The 22,304-nt window shown below is 41.1% G+C and overlaps 1 protein-coding gene across 1 annotated transcript; it reads left to right on the top strand.

The window, feature by feature from the left end:
- Positions 1-15,524: 15,524 nt before the first annotated feature.
- On the top strand, positions 15,525-19,021 carry LOC101768768 (cysteine-rich receptor-like protein kinase 10). Its single transcript, XM_022829540.1, has 7 exons — positions 15,525-16,377; positions 16,900-16,995; positions 17,082-17,263; positions 17,549-17,759; positions 17,846-18,083; positions 18,175-18,325; positions 18,544-19,021. Exons 1-7 carry the CDS (start codon positions 15,525-15,527, stop codon positions 18,847-18,849), a joined length of 2,037 nt encoding a protein of 678 aa, XP_022685275.1. The 3' UTR covers positions 18,850-19,021.
- The last annotated feature ends 3,283 nt before the right edge of the window (positions 19,022-22,304 follow it).

The following is a 22,304-nucleotide window of genomic DNA, read 5'->3' as shown; positions in this document are numbered from 1 at the left end:
AGAGTATGGTGTCACGAAAATTTGCATACGAAGTTGGCAAAGAACATAACAGTAAAAGACCTAAGTCCTCATCATCATACTTCACCTCCATTGATACTAGATCGGCTACGATCTTCTTGAACTCAGCGATGTGGCTCATCACCGAATCTTCTTCCTTCATCTTCAAGGTGAACAGCTTCATCTTCATCTGCATCTTACTGGTTAGATCCTTGGACATACAGATCGATTCCAGTTTCAGCCATAGTTCTGCAGCAGTTTTTTCTTTCAGACACTCCTGCAAAATATCATTATGAAGATGCAACTGTATTAAGGCGAGAGCCTTCTGATCCTTGCGGATCTCTTCTGGAGTCCACTCGGCCTTCGTCTTCTTCCCGAAGCTTTCTAGCGCCTCATCATAATCATGAGTTTGCGCCAGAATTCCCCTCATCTTGACTTGCCATAGCGAGAAACGCGTGTCGTAGTTCAGCAGCGGTAGATCAAACTTCATCGACGTCGACATGAAATCCAAACAGCAACCAAAGCTCTGGTACCACTTGTTAGGAACGAACGGCGTATGGAATATGAAGTAAAGAATCAAACCGCAAAGAAGACACACGATTTACGTGGAAAACCCCTTCAATGTGAAGGAGAAAAACCACGGGCACCAGCCGGCAACAATCTCACTATATCAAGAGTTTGGGGTTACACGCCTATGGCGGCTTACAAGAGAATCTGATAATCTCTCTCTTCTATCTCTTCTGTCTCGGTACAAACCCTAGCAAAGGGTGCTAGTATATATAGTACCGACACCCCAGACAGGGGGTATTGAGCGGTACGGACTCTTGGTCCCGTGTGAGGATGGAACTCCTCCTTGTCCGACCTTGAGTCCTTCGTCCTGGAGTCGGGTGCGCCTGGGACTTCGCCTCGTCCGACCTCCAGCTTGGGGTCGGATGCGCCTGACCCCTTGAGGGTCGATCTCCGATTCGCCCGACCCCGAGTCCTGGGGTCGGGAGATGCTCCGACTCGCCCGACCCCAAAGTCCAGGGGTCGGGAGACGCTCCGCCTCGCCCAGCCCCGAGTCCCGGGGTCGGGAGATCCTCCGCCTCGCCAGACCCTGAGTGTAAAGGGTCGGGAAGGTCGGCCTATTTCCTGGAGTGAATTTGGAACAACTCCAACATCTTCCACCATCTTAAGTCACCGTTGGCTACCCTTACTCTACCAAAACGTATGCGATTTTTCTCGCCACTCACATTTATAGACAGAAAAACGCGAAATTGGTTTGCGTTCATGCTTTAGGAGCAGGAACATGTGTAGAGGCAAATTATACACCGGTTACTTATCTGTCATGTTGAGTTTGCCAAACCCCCTTGACGATCAGAAATCATCTAAACCAATCCATCCCATCACTACTGTGGTCTGCAGCTGCAGCAGAAATTTTCAGGCTTCTCTGGAGACTGGCTGGATTGCATTCCTGCACACCCACACCGCATGCCTCTCTCTAGAAACTTTGAGCTGGGCATGAAACTGGGCAAATGTTTCCAGATAAATATAAGGATTTCTCTGACCTTCAGTGGGAAATATTGCGAAATTTATAAAAATAAATAAAATACTCGTATTACATCTCATTCTAAGCAACAGAAAGGTTATTCAAACAGATACATTTCCAATGGATTATGTAAACTGCTGATTAATACTGAGATGAAGGAAGAACATTTATAGGACTTCACAGGACATAATTTTAGAGTATACAAAGCTACAACTGCTATGTGCTATCAGTGTGATGTTCATCAATCGGTGTCAAATAGGCAACTCCAGCGCCAGCAGCAGCCACACAACTCCCAATCCGAGCAGATGAGGTTATGGAGCTTGCTGGTTCATTTTTCTGCTCTACAGATCTGTTGTCCAGTTTCAACATACTTGCACTCTCAGTTTCCACCAAAACTAACAGATATCTTGCATACTTCAACCTCATCTTTGAGTTCCACACTCAATATAAAACTAAGTTCTCAGATATCAGTGGCCTCTGTTTTCTGAAGTTAATAGTTCTATGTGGTACTTACTTCATTGTGACAACTGATAAAAATCATATATAATGCCTATCGTCTTTGTCAATGAACACCATTTGCATGCCTTAGCCTCAAACTAAAAGCATGACTAGAATGCTGCTACCTCCTATCCTACCACAACACCAGGAAATGTCTCAAGAAGCCATGCAGCTGTTGTGATCCCTGAAACTTAACAACATTACATACATTATTTTCCCCCAAAGAGCCACTGTCACCACGTTGAGAGCTACGATGGTGAGGTGGCCCACTAGCAAGTCCGAGAGCGTCCTGCATTTCCAATAAATTTTCATGTGGTTTTGCTGGCAAATTTAATATCAGGCTGGACACGACCCATCGACGCTCATTTACAGATATAGGGCCATCACTGTTAATTTCTATAAAGAAGGCAATTTCTTCCAAGAATATTGTTAGATGATCTAGAAGATAGTTAGGAAAATGGAGCTTCTGTCCTATCTTGTTTCCTCGTTGTTAAATATGCAAATCTTCCCATGTCCCTTGTAAAGTGAAGAGAATCATGCATCTATTCCTTTTCTTAATCACGCAGAGTATCATAGAAGGCTTAGTCATTAAAGTTTCAGTGTTTCACCAATAACTCTTAGCCCTGTCCAACGATTCAAATAATTAAAAATATCCACTAAGTTCAAGAGTGAAAGCATAAATGTATTTTTTATTTGCATAATTAGTCCCTTGAAGTAATATGTATTTATGTGGAAAAAAACTTGAAAAAGACACTAGATAAAAGGTCAATGGCAATTTAAGATGTAATACTTGGACTCATCCTAATCCCCTAATGTTGAATTCGTTATGCACACCTCATTAACTAGCATCGTACAGTAGAAAATCTGTAGATTTCTTATTTTGAAAAAAAAATAATCTCTGGACTTGTAATTCCATTTGATCAATTAGTTTACATCGATTGATAACGAATGAGAAGAAAGTGATGAAGTAAGCATTTATAAGAGTCCACAGCACATTGTGCGCGATGGCACCGCAAGGCATTTCTCGCCTACTCCATATGAGGAGATGAGGGCATGAGGCCATGAAAGTTTGTGCCGAGTGTGCTGGGGAAGATGATGAAGTGATCTAGAATGGTGCTGACAAGCGGACGACCAGGTCGACATTCGACGCGCTGGAGATTCTGACCTTCTTAGCAACATCTTCTATTTGATACCTACGCTCTCTACATTGACCCTACATCGCTTGGCAATTTCAGCTTCCTCCATCATCTCACCGTCCCTGTTTTTCTCTGACACTAGAAATCTGCAGTTGCTTCTATACTCTTACGGACTTACGCAAGTACACATGACTAGGGGTATAGCAAATTGAAGGATCGGGCTCACTAAGAGTCGGACTAAAATATTATATGATTTGAAGCTAAATATATATAGGGATTAGTTAGATCATGAAGAAAGCATGAAGGCCATGATCGGTTACCACCCCTACACATGACACTGATTTGACTTTACGATTCAGTTCCATACTCTGAGATCCGGGAAGAAACGGAGATGTAGCTCCTCTGTTTTCTGCCAGTTAATTTGTTGTTCTTCTGTACTAAATACTCATTGCGGTAACTGACAAGACTCATGTGTGTATATATTGCCTGCCGTCCTGTACAGGTACATAATTGTTTTTTGCATGCACAAGCTGCGAACGAAAACATGCCTAGCATGCTACTTCGATTCTGTATCACATCACATGACCTGAAAGGCATATAATTCTTGTTGCCACATCTCAGCCAAAGATTCTGAAATTGTTCACTGTCAAAGGATTCGTAAGTAGTAGAGTAATGTTTTATGTCTAGTTTTGCACCATGAATTCAGTGTGTTCATCAGAGGTAGCCCAAACATCAATGTTACTTCCCACGCACAAGCTAGGAACTAATAGATAATAGATTATGAGTGACCTGAAAGGCTGAAACTACATTATAATGCAGCAAACATATGATTGAACAGAAAAAAAAATAGAATTCCATTCTAACTCTGCCTATCATACTTATAGGAAATTTTTTTACAGCAGTCTGCAGTTGCAGCAAAAAAAAAATCCAGGGTTCTGATTTCTTAAGCTCTAGAGACGGTGTGCTGCATTATGACCAAACTCAGATAGCCCCCGGGCCCCCATCATGATGTTGTCTTGCGCTGCATCCATACCGCTGTGAGTAATGTAAGTTGGGGTCTGTTTTGGCTATAGACGTCCACCCGGAGGCCGGCTATTTATTCTTAATCTAAAAAAAACTTAAACCAGCCCAGTAAAAGGAAAACAGCAACCCATCAACTTATGGTGGACCTGAAAGGCTGAAACTGAGTAACTCTATCAATGGATTCTGCGTGGTCTGTGCCTGTTTTTAATACCAAAATGTAAAATTCATTCCTTAAAAAACTGTAAATTAAAATTCACCGTCGTAATGCATGTGAACCACGATTCGCTGCAGTCTGCAGTTGCAACGCGCAGTTTCAGTCTGTCAGAGTTCTGAACCCACGGAGATGGGCCTGTTGCAGTGTTCTCATTGAGCCTGTGCTGCATCCACTTTCCTCTCAAGAAAGAGCCCACATTCATGTAAACCAGCCCTGGGCCATCAACCATGATCTGCAGTTGATAATTAGGAAAAGAGTTTTGACAATCCCAACATTAATAATTAGGAAAAGAGCCTGATGTTGATATGAACTATCAGGCAGAAGGAACTTTTTTTTTTATTTTCTGTGAGTTCGTCAAACATTACTGGTCCTCAACTTGAGAGTGCCTCATTTGTTTTTTGTCTTTCTCCGCATTCCAGTTTTAAAAAAACAACATAAGATCTTTATGCTAATAAAAACATTTTTCGCAAAAAAAATGATCAAAGCAATCTCTACTCAAAACAATGTCAATATGTTCGGGACCTCTCACACAACAAATTTACAACACTTCACAACATCCATCTACCATCTTAACGTAAAAAAAGCAGCATGCTAATGGTGACATCTATAAATTAATAGGCCCAAACTTCGGACTCAAACAATAGAACTAAAAACAGAGCTTGTACTGATCTACAAGCAGAGGCCTCTAACACATTGCATTCTGCTAGCTCCGCACATGTAAACTATTGGGGTGATTCCTGCAGGCATTCTTGATTGTGACTGAATATCCATCAGCTTATAACAGGTCGACATGTAGTTAGTTGATAGGATGGATAAGTACTTCAAACATTGTGGTGACAGGGTCAACGCTGGGCCGTCTTGCAGGTGCTACAAGCTATTGATGCCAATGAAATAAGATGGGTTTTCAAGTTTTCACCACCATCTTAAGTGTCTCAGTTGTGTAGCCATACACTACCGAAACATTTTGGCTAATTTCATTGCGATTTTGCTGGCAGTGATCTGGATTAATGCGCTGGAGATTCTGACCCGCTGAGCTACATCTTATATTTGATTCCTCTTCTCTCTACATTGACCCTACATCGCTTGGCAATTTCAGCTTCCTCCATCATCTCACCGTCCCTATTTGTCTCTGAAACTAGAAATCTGCAGTTGCTTGTAAACTCATATTGACTTATGCAAGTGCACATGACACTGATTTGACTTTACTATTCAGTTCCGTACTCCGAGTACAACAAAAAAAACCTCAAAATAATCACCACAAAACCTCGCTCCGAGTTCTTTAGAAACAGAGGTGTATCTCCTCTGCTTTCTGCCAGTTAATTTGTTGTTTATATATATAGCCTGACGTCCTGTACAGGTACCTCATTTGTTTTTGCATGCACTAGCTGCAAACCAAAAACATGCCTAGCATGCTAATTTGATTCTGTATCACATCACATGACCTGAAAGGCATATAATTATTGCTGCCACTTATCGGCCAAAGATTCTGCAATTGTTCACTGTCCAAGGATTCGTGAATTGACAGGGAAGTAGTAGTGTGATGTTTCATGTCTGGTTTTGCACCATGAATTCGGTGTGTTCATCACAGGTAGCACAAACTAGGCAAACATAATAGATTATGAGTGACCTGAAATTATATTATCATGCAGCAAACATATCATTCTAAGTTGTAACTCCGTCGAACAGTCAATTTGATTGCACAAGAAAAAGTTAACATAGACATTTCTGGTGCCTAGCTTGGCTTCTGCCAACACCTTTTGTTCACCCCTCGCTCATTACTTGTGATTTACTGAAGTCTGCAGTTGCATCGCACAGTTTCAGTCTGTCAGATTTCTGAACCTACGGAGATGGACCTGTCGCCGTGTTGCATTGACCCGTTGCTGCATTCATGCCATTGTCCCCTCAAGAAAGAGCCCAAATTCATGTAAACCAGCCAGTACCAGGACCTGCAGAAGACGCGCGGTTGACAGTACGAAAACAGGCGCATGTTGCCACCTGACTGTTGATCTCAACTATTAGGCAGAACAGCAGAGGAGCATTTTTTTAGTTCATGATACATCACTAGTGCTCAACTTGAGACTGCCACATTCTTTTTTTTCTTTTATGAGCATTCCAGTTTGAAAAACGACATAGGATTCTCATACTGGGATATTGAAAAATGATCAAAGAGATCTCTATGCAAAACTAAAGTATTCTATTTAGAGAAGTCAATCTGTCCCGGTCCTCTCACACAATAAAACACAACATTTGATATCATCCATCTTGATCCAAAGATAAAAAACTGCAATCTACATGTGACTTCTTTACATATGCACAACCTTGAGATTCAAACAATAGAACTCAAAGCCGAGGTTCTGCTTATCTACAAGCAGAGGCCTCAAACACAATGCATTTTGCTGGCTCACACGACGGAGTAGATGCCACAGTTTCCTGTAGCCCTTCTGGTTTGTGACTACAGCTTAGAATAGCACGCCATGTAGTTGCCATGTAGTTTGCTGACAGGCTGAAGTGAGTTGTCAGGTTGCACAATACTATGGCTACTCTAATCATTGCTGTGACTGGGTCAGCGTCGACCGACCACAACGTTGGCACAAGCTATTGATGCTAATGAAATGAGAAGTGTTCTTCAGTTCCCACCACCATCTTAAGTTTCTCTGTTGTGTAGCCATACACTACCCAAACACTTGTTAATGCAATTGCAAGTCTGCCAGACGATTTCAGGCTGGATATATATAGCTGCGAGCTTAAATTTGTAGACAGAAAAAGAAGCAACAAATTTGTGTGACGTTCGTACTTTAGGTGCAGGAACCTGTGGGGGAGAGAATCATGCATTAGTTAGTTCTTTATCATGCAAAGTAGCCCATCCTTTGGTTATCATATCTCATTCAAACCAGTCGATCACATCACTCACGTTTTACTGTGGTCTGTAGTTGCAGAAGAAATTTTCAGGGTTCTGATTCTAATCCTATATTCCTATGGAACAGCCGGTCCGCTGCATCGGTGGCCCAATGTTCTACATGCCCTTAGTGGTGTGGGCTTCTTTGCCTCCATGCCACGTAAACCTGAAACTGAGTAAGCTTTGTCAAAGGATTTTGCATGCACTGTACCAAACTGGAATTACCTTGGCGGTTAAGGATTTCTTGGTGGCCGAACTGAAACCACCAAGGTATATAGTATTTTCCTTGGCAGTGCTTGCAAACAGCTAAGAAAATATAATTTCATGGCAAGCTTTGCAAACAGCGAAGGAAATGTGTGATTTTCTTGGCGGTTTTCATAAACTGCCAAGAAAAATGTGCATTTCCTTTGCTGTTTTGTTGACCTGCCAAAGAAAGTGTACATTTTTTTGGCTATTTTGTGTGAGCCGCATGCATTTTCTTGGCTGTTTTTTAAGGTGCCAAGGAAAGTGTGCATATCCTTGACCGTTTTGTGTGAGCCGCCAAGGAAGGTGCACAATTCCTTGGCTATTTTGTGTGAGCTACCAAGAAAAGTGTGCATTCTTTCATGATTTTGTTGACCCACCAAGTAAATTTCATAATTTTATTTTGTATAATCCACACCAAAAAACAAATTTCTCGTTATCTTGAGGTTATTCCAAACTGCCAGGCACAGTGAACCACTCATTGTGCTTATAAAATTAGTATGCAACTCTATGTTCTTTTCTTCAGATGCTCGTGTAATATAGTATATACAGTTTGTTTGTGGTACATTAAACTGCAACAATCAAGTTCAAATTTTAGTATTGTCAATATAAAGCACACCCTAGCTGCAGTTACTTTTAAAATAGCACATTCAAATTTGGAATGATAAACTCAAATGTTTGTTCACTTTACATACTAGTTTTCTTAGCCACTTTATAGTTTCTAAAATTTTATAATACACAAATTTTATGGAAAAGGTTATGAAATTTGGCTTGAGACCGTAATCCATACTTATACCATATCCCAAAAATGTTTCACAAAGAAAATAGAAATAAGAAAACAGTTTGCTTCATTTGATGTTCATCTCAAAGGACATGGTTACAATTATCTCTCCACTCTAACAAGATTCAAGCTAAGTAATTTATAACTTTATTTTTTTCATCAAAATTTAATATAACCATGATTTAGGAAGTTTTTTATATAAATAATTTAATTATACTTTTTATGCAGTAATATACCTTTTTGAGAATGTAATTGTATTTCTACTTAGTTAATTATAACACTTGTTAAATTTTATTAAACGGGCCATAAAACTGGGCCTGGCCCATTTTTCAGCGCACCCGAACAGCTTTGATGGCCCAAACTCTTTCTGATCGTCAATCTCCCGATCCGACGGTCGGGATCACGCGCGAGGGGAACAAACACTAAGCTGGCCAACTCTCCTTGAAACCCTAGCTCCTCCTCCGTTCACTGCGCGGCGGCCACACGCTCCAACTCAATCCACACATTACCTCTCGTCAGTCCAGTGCCTCCACGCCGCCACCCCATTCGGTCCCTGCCTCCACACCGCCGCTGCCCTATCCAGTCCCGCCTCCACGCCGCCGCCCCATCCCGCCGTCCGTCTTTTTTATTTTTAGCCCTTTTTATGAAAGATTCTCACAAATACGTCCTGACGGAACCATTTCAAAATCTGGACCCTTAGCTTGGCGCCATCGACGCTGGCGCCAAGCTTACACGTCTCAGCGCCAGCCATCCTGGTACCAAGGTCCATGCGCAGCTGCTGACGCTGATGCCGATGTGGCGGGAGCTTGGCGCCATCCAACATGGTGCCAAGCCTTGGCAACGTGGATCTTGGCGCCAAGCTTGGCACCGTAGATCTTGGCGCCGATCAATTTACCCATTCCTTCCAGTTTCGAACAAGTATAATTATTCCGAGGAGTGTGTAACAAACTACGCTGTGGTTCAACTGGGTAGGACATGGGCTTCTTATCCCAGAAACCTGAGTTCAAAATATCTTGCGGGCTCCTTGACATGATGTGTATGAAATTTATACTTTTCATTGTTGATGATCTGGGAGGGAGAAAAAAATAAAATGTAGAAAACAGGTGTCTGGGATAAGAAGCCCACGTCCTAACTAGTTGAACCGCAGCGTAGTTTGTTGCACACTCCTTAAAATAATTATACTTGTTTCATTCAAAACTGGAAGGGATGGGTAAATTGCTCGGCACCAAGATCTACAGCGCCAAGGCTTGGCGCCAAGATCCACAGCGCCAAGGCTTGGCGCCAAGATCCACAGCGCCAAGGCTTGGCGCCATGATGGATGGTGCCAAGCCCCCGCCACGTTGGCATCCGCGTCAGCAGCTGCACATGGACCTTTGCTCCTGCGTCAACAGCTGCGCATGGACCTTGGCGCCAGGATGGCTGGCGCCGAAACGTGTAAGCTTGGCGTCAACATGGATGGCGCCAAGCTAAGGGTCCAGATTTTGAAATGGTTCCGTCAGAAGCATATTGGTGAGAATCTTTCAAAAAAAGACAAAAAATAAAAAAGACGGTCCCGCCGTCCACCTCTCCATCCGCGCCCCGGCCAGCCCCAGCCCACCGGCCCCATCGATCCAAGCACGCCGTCCCCATCTCCGGTCACGGCGCCCGTTGATCCAAGGCCCGTGCGTGGCTTGGCTATGATGCCGTGCTTGCGCAGCACCTCACGTCCATGGCCACCTGGGACGCCTCTCAGATCCGGGTATCTGCCACATCCGGGCGAGCTAGTGCTCCAAGAAGCTTTCCCGACGGGAATACAGGTGCGTCTTATCGATATACTACTTTATTATTGTTCTCAGTTTTTGCTAAAGATCATTTTGAGAATAACCAGCACCCTTGCGGCCTTGCCAAATAATTATGAAACTAATGTCTGTTAACTTGTCTTTTCATGGCAGAACAGATTAATGTTAGAAGGTGAGTGGATGTTCAATGGCTGGCCACTCCAAGATTTCCTGCTTATGATAACATTGCTACATGGCGCACTCAAGGTTGTTTTGCGTGTCCAATGCTCGCTACAAGATGTGGTTAGAATCTTTGCTACGATCCCTTCTTTGTGTATAGGTATCTTCAATTTTATCTTCTGCACATCTTAATGGACTGGTACATTTGGTTGCTACCTTTTTAACTTGTACATGGACATTGTAGGGCACTGGTTCATCGCGTGCAGACTCACAAGCTGAAGATGGAGAATGGCGTTGCTGAGGCTGGAAATGGTACAAGTAGACTTGATGATATCCCTACCAGTTTGGAAACTTTTAATGGCTTTTGTTGTGATGTATGGACTAGTAATTCTCATGGATATTTGTTAAGTCAATTTCATGGTTGGGACCTATCACTAGCTTATGGAAATGATATTTGTATCAATGTGTTCTCGGTAATAAAATGTATATGTATGCATGTCCACATGTTAATTGAGATTATTGATTCTATTAGTAGCTAGAATCCTGTAATTTATTGATTATTGCAAGCATTATTTTTTTTGTTGGCACTACTCATTTTCTTGGCCGTTGGCAGCCAAGACAAGGTGGTTCTAGCCGACCAAGGAATCATATTACCTTGGCAGTCGATACAATTTCCTTGGTGGTTCAGAGCTGCCAAGGAATTATATTATCTTGGCGGTCAAGGGCTGCCAAGGAAACATATTTCGTTGGCGGTTGGAGTCTGCCAAGGGAAGGTATTTACTTAACAGTTAGAACATTTTCTTGGCACTTGAGCAATTTTAATATCATCACAGTTTTTGTTTGGCAGCCTCACCGTCAAGGAAATGATCCTTGGCAGCTAGCTGCCAAGTTTTTCCTTGGGTCTATATGCTTGACCGGCTTTGCTTGGCGGTCAGCTGCCAAAAAACAATTACCTTGGCGCTTGGCAGTTTTTGGCTGCCAAGACAATTCCAAATTCTGGTAGTGATGCTCTATTTATACCTGCTCGTAATGCAATTTGTAGCTATTTCTTTTTTTCTACACAATCCATCTTCTTTTACAAACACGGTATAGATGCAGATATTCACGTGTATCACACAAACTCAACATATAAACGCGAGCATGCACATCTTATTCCATTTTTTTATTATCTCTCCAAATACAGTATAAACGTAGATATGTTGACATCTAGAACACAAACTTGCCTTTGTAAACGTGAGCACGCACATCTTACTCCTATGAAAGATTTTGAGCACGCACATCCTTAATTTGATTGATGAAGTCACCAAGGTGCCTACCTAGTAACTACCTATGGGTATGTTCTTTCAGTGAAAGGATAATTAGCCGAAATACGAGCACTCATGCTGTGACTCAGCGTTACGTACTCTGGCGGACTTCTGCGCAGGAATATCTTGTTCCAAGACCCAATGCAGGGCAGGGCTGGACATGACTGGACATTCAAACAAAATGAGCTCGGTTTCAGCAAATTTGGGGTGGCATTTTCAGTTCACCCGTTGTGTCAAAGCTAAGGCACGTGCCGCGTGACTTTTCTGCAAACTTAGATTTTTGATGAGGAACCAGTTCAAATTCAAATCCTTTATATCTAGATGCACAAAGTCGTCAGACCAACACAAGCCCTGCTACAAGCCTGTTATGCATTATCTTGGATTCTTGGTCAGTCCTGCTACGTCTACACGATTGGAACGCGCGGATTGACCAAGAACGCATGGGATGCAGCTGACAGGCATTGCCGGCCATATGGTTCACGTATACAAATTACTGCTAAGATGTAAAAACTATTTCTTTGCAGTCACAATTTAGAATAATGGTGATGATGAATAGTTTTAAGTGTGTTATTAGGTAATTAGTCCAACAGCCACTCCGTTGTAACCTAGAAATCAGGTTGAACCTAATAACTAAATGGATAAAAGGTACTGAACTATAGGAGAAAGCTAAATAAATGGATAAAAAAAATTCTAACAAAGGAACAGCATATTTAACCGTGTATATGCTACAAAATGTAGATAATTGATTGTTTGGTAACAGTGGCTTAATGTTAGCAAATATAAAGTTATATTAAAACTAGTACGTCAATTTTGTTGTTGGAGGGAGTAATATATATGAATGATATTTTTAGATCATGGAAGCTTTATTAAATTACAAAGTTCTGGCCTTTGTGACAAGCAACCTTACAAAACAAAAGAAAGAAAAAGAATGGGACTTAGAATAGTCTTAGCAATACAAAATCTCAAAATCAACATGTAGCTTAAAACCACCTATTAGCTTGCGCTCCAGCTAGAGAGAAAATTTTTGACATTGTGACTCCTATTGTCTTTTACCACAAAGTGAGATGAGTCCAAAAGTCCATAACCTCATTGCCCTCCTCTATAAGAAAGTCAAACTTTTTTCCAGGAAGCTAGCACGGGATGCTTTGCCAACAAAAAGAAACAAGGACCATGGAACTTTGGAGCAAAGATGACCACCAGTGTGATCTGTGACTACGATAGTTCAGGCTCATTAATGGCGGCTACATGTATGAACAATTTGACTGTAACTTCTCTCCTAGTGGAAGATCTTGCTGTAACAAATCTGTCCATACCAAAAACATTTTGTCGCACTTGTTGAATCATTTTAAGAAAGGTCATTGTTATTAAATAGCCCATTCAACTTGTAAACAAATTGGATGGCTATCACTTATAGACATTTCTAGTCGGCCTCACTCAAAGACAAACTGGTTGGCTTGAACAAGAATCAAGGCCAAACTGGTCTATTCACCGCTGACTGACTAGTAGAAGTTTTCTCAGTCAAAGCGCAAGTTCAGTCCGAGCAAGCGATAACGCTAGTTAGTATAGTGATATGAGCTTTAATTGCGCGTAAAAAGTTTGAATTGACTTAATTTGGCCCTGTAGTTGTTCTGTGCTTCTCTCTTTGATCCTCTAGCCAACTCCATCTCCATCCTCTCTCTCTCTCTCTCTATGTAATCCTTATTACTCTCTTTGGCCCTTTATAGACTTTGAAAGCGACTGAGATATTATTGTTCTAGCTTAGCCAAAAGTTGGCCAAATGGAATTTCTCAGGTCACAAATAATTGTCGTCAAACTTTTAAATTTAGAACTATAATATCATTTCAAATATATAGATTTATATGCATAGATTTGTCCTGCCTTACCTGCATAAATAGATTTGCCTTGAATCCAAGGTTGCCGAGGAAAAAGCGAGCACTTATAGTTTAACAGTCATCTAACACTGTCTCTTGTATACTTAAAACGTGGAAATATGAGCCGGTAGCAACTAATTTATTTGATTGCATCTAATACCATATATTTTTATCCAAAACCTTAAGCTGATGCGAAAAGACAGAGAATCTTACTATTACTAATTGGAGGCTCCTTTTTAGCCACCAGGTGAAGCCACCTAGGATTCCTATGTGGACACTCTAGAAAAAGAGTGAAATCCTAGAAATTCTCACAAAAAAGCAAAACATCCGACCATCAATCAATAGATTCAAATCATCATAGCCATTGGATCTAATATATTTTCTAAAAAATTACCCACCTATGCCATTATGAAAATAGCCTAAAGTAACCCCTAAATCTATATATAAATTACCCACCTCTGCCATTCTATAAAATAAACTAAAGTAACCCCCTAATCTTCATCAAAATTACCCACTTATGCCATTATAAATAATATTTAAAATAACCCCCTAATTTGCAACTGAATTGCCTACCACTATTACTTAAAAAATTTAAACCCCTTAAATTTGCATCTATATTACCCACACATGGCATTATTAAAAATAACACGAGGTAACTCTACGTTTGAATCAAATAACCTTAATTAAAAATATACAGCAATATATGATTCTAAATCGTCTATATCTCGCACTATTGGTATACGATATAATAATTAAGGTCTATACATATGATGTGTGTCACCATTTATAAGGATATAAAGTGATGAGAATATAGATTTCTATGCTAAAATTGTATCTCAAACTTAAGGTTCATTAAACAAATTCAAGCATATATCTGCGATGCAAAGTGAAAAAGTTAAAGATTATAAATGTGGATGAAAATATTATAGAATAATTGCTAACTAAAATCTATCACAATTGGATGAAGGTATTAAGTATATATCTACATAAGCATTGTGTGTTCAAATATTTAACCAATGAGAGCAAGCTTATGGTAATAGTTTTTCAGCAATGTAGTCTCATTTTTTTCCATTGGAGGCTTTGCATTAGTTCCCACGAGACAAGCCAGAAAAAAGAGACAAATTCTCATAAAAATTAAAAACATCAAACACCAATCCTGTAAACTCTAATAATCATAGCCATTGATCTATTATATTTTCTAAAATGTTACCCACCACTATTATTGCAAAAAATATTCAAAAATAAGCTCTAAACCTATATTTCCATTACCGAGCTCAGCTATTATAAAAAATAATCTAAAGTAACCCCATAACCTTCATCCAATTTACTAATACACATTATTATAAAGCATAACTTAAAATATCATTCTAAAATTTTATCTATGTTATCCACGTATGTCGTTATTAAAAATAACCTAAAGTAAACACCTAAATCTTAATCTAATTATCTTCATGTGCATCATACAGACATGTTAAAAAGTAAATTAATATATGATTTTAAATTACGTATTTATGTCACTGTTAATATAAAAATACTAAGTTAAAGTATATGCACATAATGAGTGCCACCATTTAGACCATTTATACTTGTATGTGAGGAATCGATGAAAAATATTGATTTGTATGCTAAACATAATGTATGGAGGATTGGAGGTGTGATACAAAATGGAAAAAATATGAATATGGATGAAAAAGTGCATTGAGTAATTATTAATTAACAATCAATCACAACTGGACAAAGATAGATACATATCTATATGATGTTGAAGTATTGAAAAATAAGTAGGTAAACAATTTTGATTATTAGCTAGGAATTTAATTTTTAAATAATTTTAAATATAATAGCTTCTAAAAAATATTAGCCCGTGCGGGAGCACGGGTTGATGGACTAGTTTAACTTCAAAGGATATATAAAAATTTAAATTTGAGTGTTAAACATTCCTCGATGTCTAAAGACAGATCAGCGTACGTGTGCTTGTGACCGGAAGTATTCCATCACGAAACGAGAACGACAGGAGCTAGGTGACCTTTGACCATAGAGCTGGAGAGCATAAACACTCTACAGAGGCTCACAGCTTAGCAGTTGGCTTTCCAACCATGATCGTCATCCTCCTCCTCACTCTCGGCTTCACGCCAATCGCCGCCGAGCCCTGGCAAATCTGCGGCGACGCGGCCATGAACTACACGACCAACAGCACCTACCATGGCAACCTCGAGCTCCTATCCACCAAGCTCACCCACAACGCCACCACAAGTCCGTACCACTACGCCACGGCCTCCGCCGGCGCCGCCCCGGACACCGTTTACGGCCTCGCGCTCTGCCGCGGCGACGTGAACGCCACCGCCTGCGGCGCCTGCGTCGCCACCGCATCCCTGGGCGCGCAGCAGCTGTGCCCCTACCGCGCCGACGCCACCGTCTTCTACCCGACCTGCCGCCTCCGCTTCTCCGGCAAGAACTTCCTCCACCCCGACGACTACTCCCAGATCGTCGACGGCGTCGTCAACACCATGAACACCACGGACACCACCAACACGGCGCCCGCGCTACCCGATTGGGATTCTGGCAACGCCGAGAGCGTCGCCGGCATCACCGAGATCGTTAGGGAGCTGCTGCAGGAGACGGCGAGGCAGGCGGCGTACAGCTCCGGGGCGAGGATGTTCGCCACCGGCCGCATGGATGTCGGCGGAGGCTTTCCGGCGCTCTACTCCATGGCGCAGTGCGTGCCGGCGCTGACGCACAGGGACTGCTCGTCCTGCCTTCAGGTCATCAGCTTCATGGCCACCGACAACTTTGCAGGTAGGCGAGGAGGACGGCTTCTTGCTCTCTGGTGTAACTTGAGGTACGACACGGATCATTTCTATGACGGCGATCCCACGGTGACAGTCGTATCACCAGTGAAGGAGGTTGTGCCGCCGGCGGTGCTTGCCGTGACCAGACGGAAACACAAGAGTAAGTAAGAGCATGAACAACATATCCTTTCTAGAAAGTGCCTCTTAACACAAAAATTTATCGAGTTGGATTTTCAGGGATTCAAACTTTCAAACATTGATTATAAATAGTTTTAAAATATTTAGATCACTAACATGATAAATCAAATTTCTGTCGGAAGGCATATCCACAATATTATGATATTATAATGGGTTTTATAAATATATTCTTGTGGATATTTTTGTCAAAAACCACGTCATCAAGGCCATGTCAGTGATCAAAATTATAGATTTTTCAAAACATTCAAAATGGGGTTAAATTAGAGATTTTTCAAAAATGTAGACCGAACTTTGATTTGTCAAAGTGTCAAATATATTCTGATCACCTCACAATTTTATTGAGTCTCATGTCTGGAAACCTTGGTTAGTAGGTATTCACTCAAATTGAGACATCCAAAGTTTTGTGTAGTTTTACTATCCATGTGCATCAAATTTTCTAATCAATGAACCATTTGTACTTGTACAAAATGATTGTCTTGTTTCACGTCAGGGGGCATGATCAAAGTTGTTCTTCCTCTACTTGCATCGATTATTGGCTTGATCATTTCCTTCATATTCATAAAACGAAGGCGCATAAAAGGTCTGCTAATTTGAGATTTCAGTTGGTTCCACTAGTATGTGCATCAATTATATAAAACAAAGGATCACACCGAACATTCAATTTAGGTAATGGGTCTCAGGATAAGCATACTAAGATGAATGTGAAGGAAGATGAAGCCATAGTTTGGGGGCTTGAAGGAAGGAGTTCAGAATTCATGATTTATGACTTTCCTCAAGTATTGGAGGCTACAGCTAACTTTTCAGCAGAAAATAAACTTGGGCAAGGTGGCTTTGGTCCTGTATACAAGGTAACAGCGAGATAAAACAATTATAATTGCACAAAAGGTGACAGAAGAATGAAACTATAACGAAATACTCCCTCCGTCCCAAATTACTATTCGTTTTGGCTTTCATAGATATATATCTTTGCTATGTATATATCTACACATAGTATATATCTCGGTGCATTTCAAAAGATATATACCTAGAAAAGTCAAAACGGATAGTAATTTGGGACATAGGGAGTAGTCTTTAATATCCTGCAAAAAAATTATTCTTTTGCTCACTGATGTAAAAATTAAACTTCTCTTTAGGGTCGGTTTCCTGATGGGTTGGAGATAGCCGTCAAGAGGCTTGCTTCACATTCAGGTCAAGGTTTCACAGAGTTTAAAAATGAAGTACAACTTATAGCCAAGCTGCAGCACACTAATCTAGTTAGGCTCTTGGGATGCTGTTCTCAGGAAGAGGAGAAGATATTAATCTACGAATATTTGCCAAATAAAAGCCTCGACTTATTTATTTTTGGTAATATGTTTCACGAGATACCATAGCATACAAAGCGGGTTCCAAAGTTTTTACTCTGATATATCTATGTTTAACTAATTTTGCAGATGAAACAAGAAGACCTTTATTGTATTGGAATAGACGCCTAGCAATAATAGAAGGGATAGCACAAGGACTTTTGTATTTGCATAAGCACTCTCGGTTACGTGTCATCCATAGAGATCTTAAAGCAAGTAATATTCTCCTGGATCATGAAATGAATCCTAAAATTTCAGATTTTGGGCTCGCAAAAATATATAGCACAAATGATACAGAAGTAAACACGGAAAGAATTGTCGGGACATAGTAAGACGTTTCTTAAGTATTACTCAAGGTTGTGACAAAACTATCTAATTACAGAACTTGGCATCAAAGTTTTTTATATTCATCATTTCAGTGGATATATGGCTCCTGAGTACGCATCAGAAGGCCTCTTTTCAATCAAATCTGATGTGTTCAGCTTCGGTGTGCTAACTCTTGAAATAGTTAGTGGAAAAAGATCATCAAGTCTTCATCGATGTGGAGACTTCATCAACCTTCTTGGGCATGTGAGTCAATCTTCTATGTCCAAGTACTACATGTAAATGGTTTCTTTCTCTAGTTACTCTTAGTGAAATACACAGTTTTTAAAACCACGTGCTACATACACCAACACACTTCTCAGGAATTCAGTTTTTTCACCTTTTATAGAAGAGTGCGGAAGCACTAGCAATATTGGTTTTTCATATGCACTTAACTTTATTAATTATGACCATTCTTGTTTCAGGCATGGCAGTTGTGGAAAGATGAAAGATGGCTTCAAATCGTGGATGTGTCATTAGATATTGAGTGTCATACATTAGAGATAATGCGATGCATCAATGCTGCATTGCTGTGTGTGCAAGAGAATGCAGCTGATCGACCCACCATGTCAGATGTGGTTGCGATGCTTAGAAGTGAGGGTATGACCCTGACCGAGCCTAAGCACCCCGCATATTTCCACATAAGGGTGACAGAGGAGGAGGATATCTCAATAGTCACTGAGCCATCTAGTGTTAATGATATGACAATGTCTGCTTTACGTGGCAGATAGTTTCATAATTTTGTCCAAGATCGTATCAAAGTTGTAGTGTGCTGTTTCTTTTTTCAAGGGCATTTTCAATTCTGTCTTAAGGCTGAAATTGTGAATTAGTACGACAAAACTATGGCTGTACAATGGTGATGCAAGACAGCTGAAATTCAAATAATTAACATTGTTTGGGATTGTAGCAGTCCCTTTTCTTTGAGCATTTCTATAGCATGAATCACAGTTTTGGGTAGCCTATTATAGACACAGGAAAGGAGCTAGCACTGACACAGAGTGCTAAGTCGACCTTGAGTGGCAGCTGCTGCAATCAGTGGGCATGATGGTGCCATTGTTAGGGGGGAAAAAACGGAAGCGAGCACACGAGATACCCATCTCTCTTTCTCTCGATGTTTATGTACTGAATATACAATCCAGTTTTTTTTAAATTTCACAGAAATTATTGAACACAAGATGGCCTTGAATATAAATGCCATGCGACCCAGTAAAAGGAATTCTCATGAATTTCAGGAAGCTAACTACTGTTGACGCTTTTTTGGGGCCAACACACGAAGGCACTCGAGCGTGCAGCATGTGGAGGACCTCGATGCAGCGCCTCTACACAGGCTGGTCAGAGCGGTTTGATGGACCGGTCAGACCGGTCCGCCGGTGAGCTCGGCGGTAAACCTTCGAACGCTCGTCCGGGAAGGATCTCGTCGGGGCAAGTGCACGCAGGGTTGCTCTAGGATCAACAAGCCACCTATAACGCCTTTAAATGTCGTCGAGACGAAGGAAGAATAGCAAGTAGTAGATTGGAAAAGTTTGGGCAAAGAATAAAGGAAAAGTCAAAAATAGTAGATTGGTTTTTGTTGATTGGGTTTTGTTCCCCTCAATCGGCCAAATCCCCATCCCCTTATATTTATAGGGAGGGAAGATCTTAACCACGTAGGAGTCGAAACCATAATACAAATTGTGTCAAATTACAAGTTCTACTCGGATTACACAGATCCAGATTGGTCAGACCGGCCTGAGCAACCGGTCTGCCTAGGTGTAGAACTTGCAAAGGTCATATCTTCCTCATCCGAACTCCAAATCGGATGTTCCATATATGAATTTTGATCGCCTCGATGAGAGATATGCCTTGATGAAGTCCAATTTTCTATTTTGGGAACTTTCCCCAAACTGGTCTGACCGATTGGGAGATCGGTCTGAACAAATCTGACCCGATTCTCCCAAGCCTGCCACTTTTGGGCGTCAACACATGCCCCCCGTTTTCTAGCAAAGCTTGCATGCCAGAAAATAATCTCCTAGCCCAAAAGTTCTTAAGGATGATGATGAACAAAACATCAGCCATATATATTTTCCTAAGGGCGATAGCGCCTTTTCAGCCATAAAACTTGATTTGCTCAAGCCGTCATTGTATTCACCTGCTTCAGCCTCCACTCCTTTTCTGGTAGATGTTGGCTTAGCTGGCTTCTCAGTTTGTTGCTCCATTGGCTCTCGCTTGCGCATTCTTTGTAATCTCCTTTTTTGAGTATGGGACAAGCCTAAGGGACACCATCTCGGCTATACATACTTAGAATTTGACTTGTCACTGCTCTCACATTGTCCAACAGCAACCCATGCATTATTTTTGACCAAATTGCTATTGCAAGTGACCGGCCTTTGTAATGCACCATAATTTGGATACGAAATAGGACACTGAATCATATATGGTTGGATGTAAATACTACTATAATTAGCAGGTGAGTAATAGCATGAGTATGGCCAAGACCATGGCGTAGTCGGCCTAAAAGGTGTATATGATCCAGTAACATGATTTGCATGACATTCACAAGAACAAGACAGCCTTTGACTTTTACCTTTACTATGGCGACCCACATGTTTCTGACCAGACGCTTCCTTCTCATACTTGGCCAACAGATCCTCAAAGGTCGGCTTTGCCTTGCTCTTCATATTTCGCCTAGCCTCGGATTTTCTAGGATGACCGGTCCGACCGGTTCCCTGACCGGTCAGACCGAACTGTGCAGGACCGGCAACTTTGTTCTCGCCTTGCCCCTCGAGCGTAGAGGTCTTTGTTGTGACTTGAGGGGTCTTTTCCGGTGGTACCTTTTCCTCAGGCCTTTCTTCACCAACGACCACATTCTTCCCTTTAGCATTTTCGGCTTGATCTGGCTGAATAAGCACCTTGGAATTCATCAATTCAAGAGTTTTTACCAGAAAAGGATTTCGATAAACTTGCATTTCATGAAAAACCAAACGACCTTCATTAATGGGCGATTTTATTTGCCGGCGAAACACGTTACAGTCATTAGTTGCATGAGAATAAGAATTATGCCATTTGCAATATGCATGCCTCTTCAATTCTTCAAGTGGTGGCATGGTATGAGTTATCTTAATCTCCTCACGTGTATGCAACTCATTAAAAATCCTATCGCACTTGGCTATATCAAAAGTAAATTTCATATCTTCCTGCCGATTCTTTTGGACCGGCTTGAGAGATGCACAAGTACTAGGTTTACCCTTGTGTGGCCATACAAGTTCAGAAGTTAAAACATCATTGCCTTCATCGTCCGAATCACCAGATGTATGATCAACGGCATAAACAGGATGACTGGCCTTTTCATTAGCCGTTTGCAAGTTTCTAGAGTCTTTACCTCAGCTTTCATTAGCTAGAACCTTCTGTAATACTTGACCAACATCTAGAAAATCTTTCCCTTCTAGCTTTTCTTTATGAAATTCAAGTAAACCAGAATAAGCTAGATCAGCTAAATCTCTATCAGAAATTGTCAGACCATAGCATCGATTCCTAGTATCTCTGAATCTTCTAATGTATTCAGAAACAGTTTCATGCAACTTCTGCTTAACCGATGTAAGGTGCGGCAACTTCAATTCAGATTCACCGGTAAAGAAATAATCATGGAAATTTTGTTCTAAATCAGCCCAACTGCGAATAGAATTGGGTGGCAATGAAGAAAACCATGTAAATGCAGCACCCGACAAGGATAAAGGAAATAACCTTATCCTATAAATATCAGTGCAGCTGGCTTCACCACATTGTATGATAAATTGTGCTATGTGTTCTAATGTGGTCCTATCATCATCACCGGTGAACTTAGTAAATTCTGGAGTTCTAAACCCTTGTGGAAATTGCACACATTCATAAGTCGAAGGGTAAGGCTTTTGAAAAGTTCTTTTTGGGATCCTAGGATCTCTACCAAAAGTTTGCTTAAACATCTCAAACATCTCCCCCCTTAATTCTTCCAAATCAGCCCTAGGCCGATTAGAAGCAACATTGTGAGCACCGACAGTATTAGGAGGCGTTGTACTATATGTACCATGCTGCTGTGATTGATTCGGCATTGAATATTTCAACGAACCATTAGCATTGCGTAAAGGAACATATGTACTCACTGGGGGCACAACATACTCAACCGTATGCGGTATCAAGGCATTAGTAACATTCATTGCATTCCACTAGCCGA

Source organism: Setaria italica, chromosome VIII (genome assembly GCF_000263155.2).
Source record: "Setaria italica strain Yugu1 chromosome VIII, Setaria_italica_v2.0, whole genome shotgun sequence".
NCBI classification, from domain to species: Eukaryota; Viridiplantae; Streptophyta; class Magnoliopsida; order Poales; family Poaceae; genus Setaria; species Setaria italica.
Note: the sequence above shows the minus strand (reverse complement) of the source record. Positions and strands in the feature narration are given on the sequence as shown.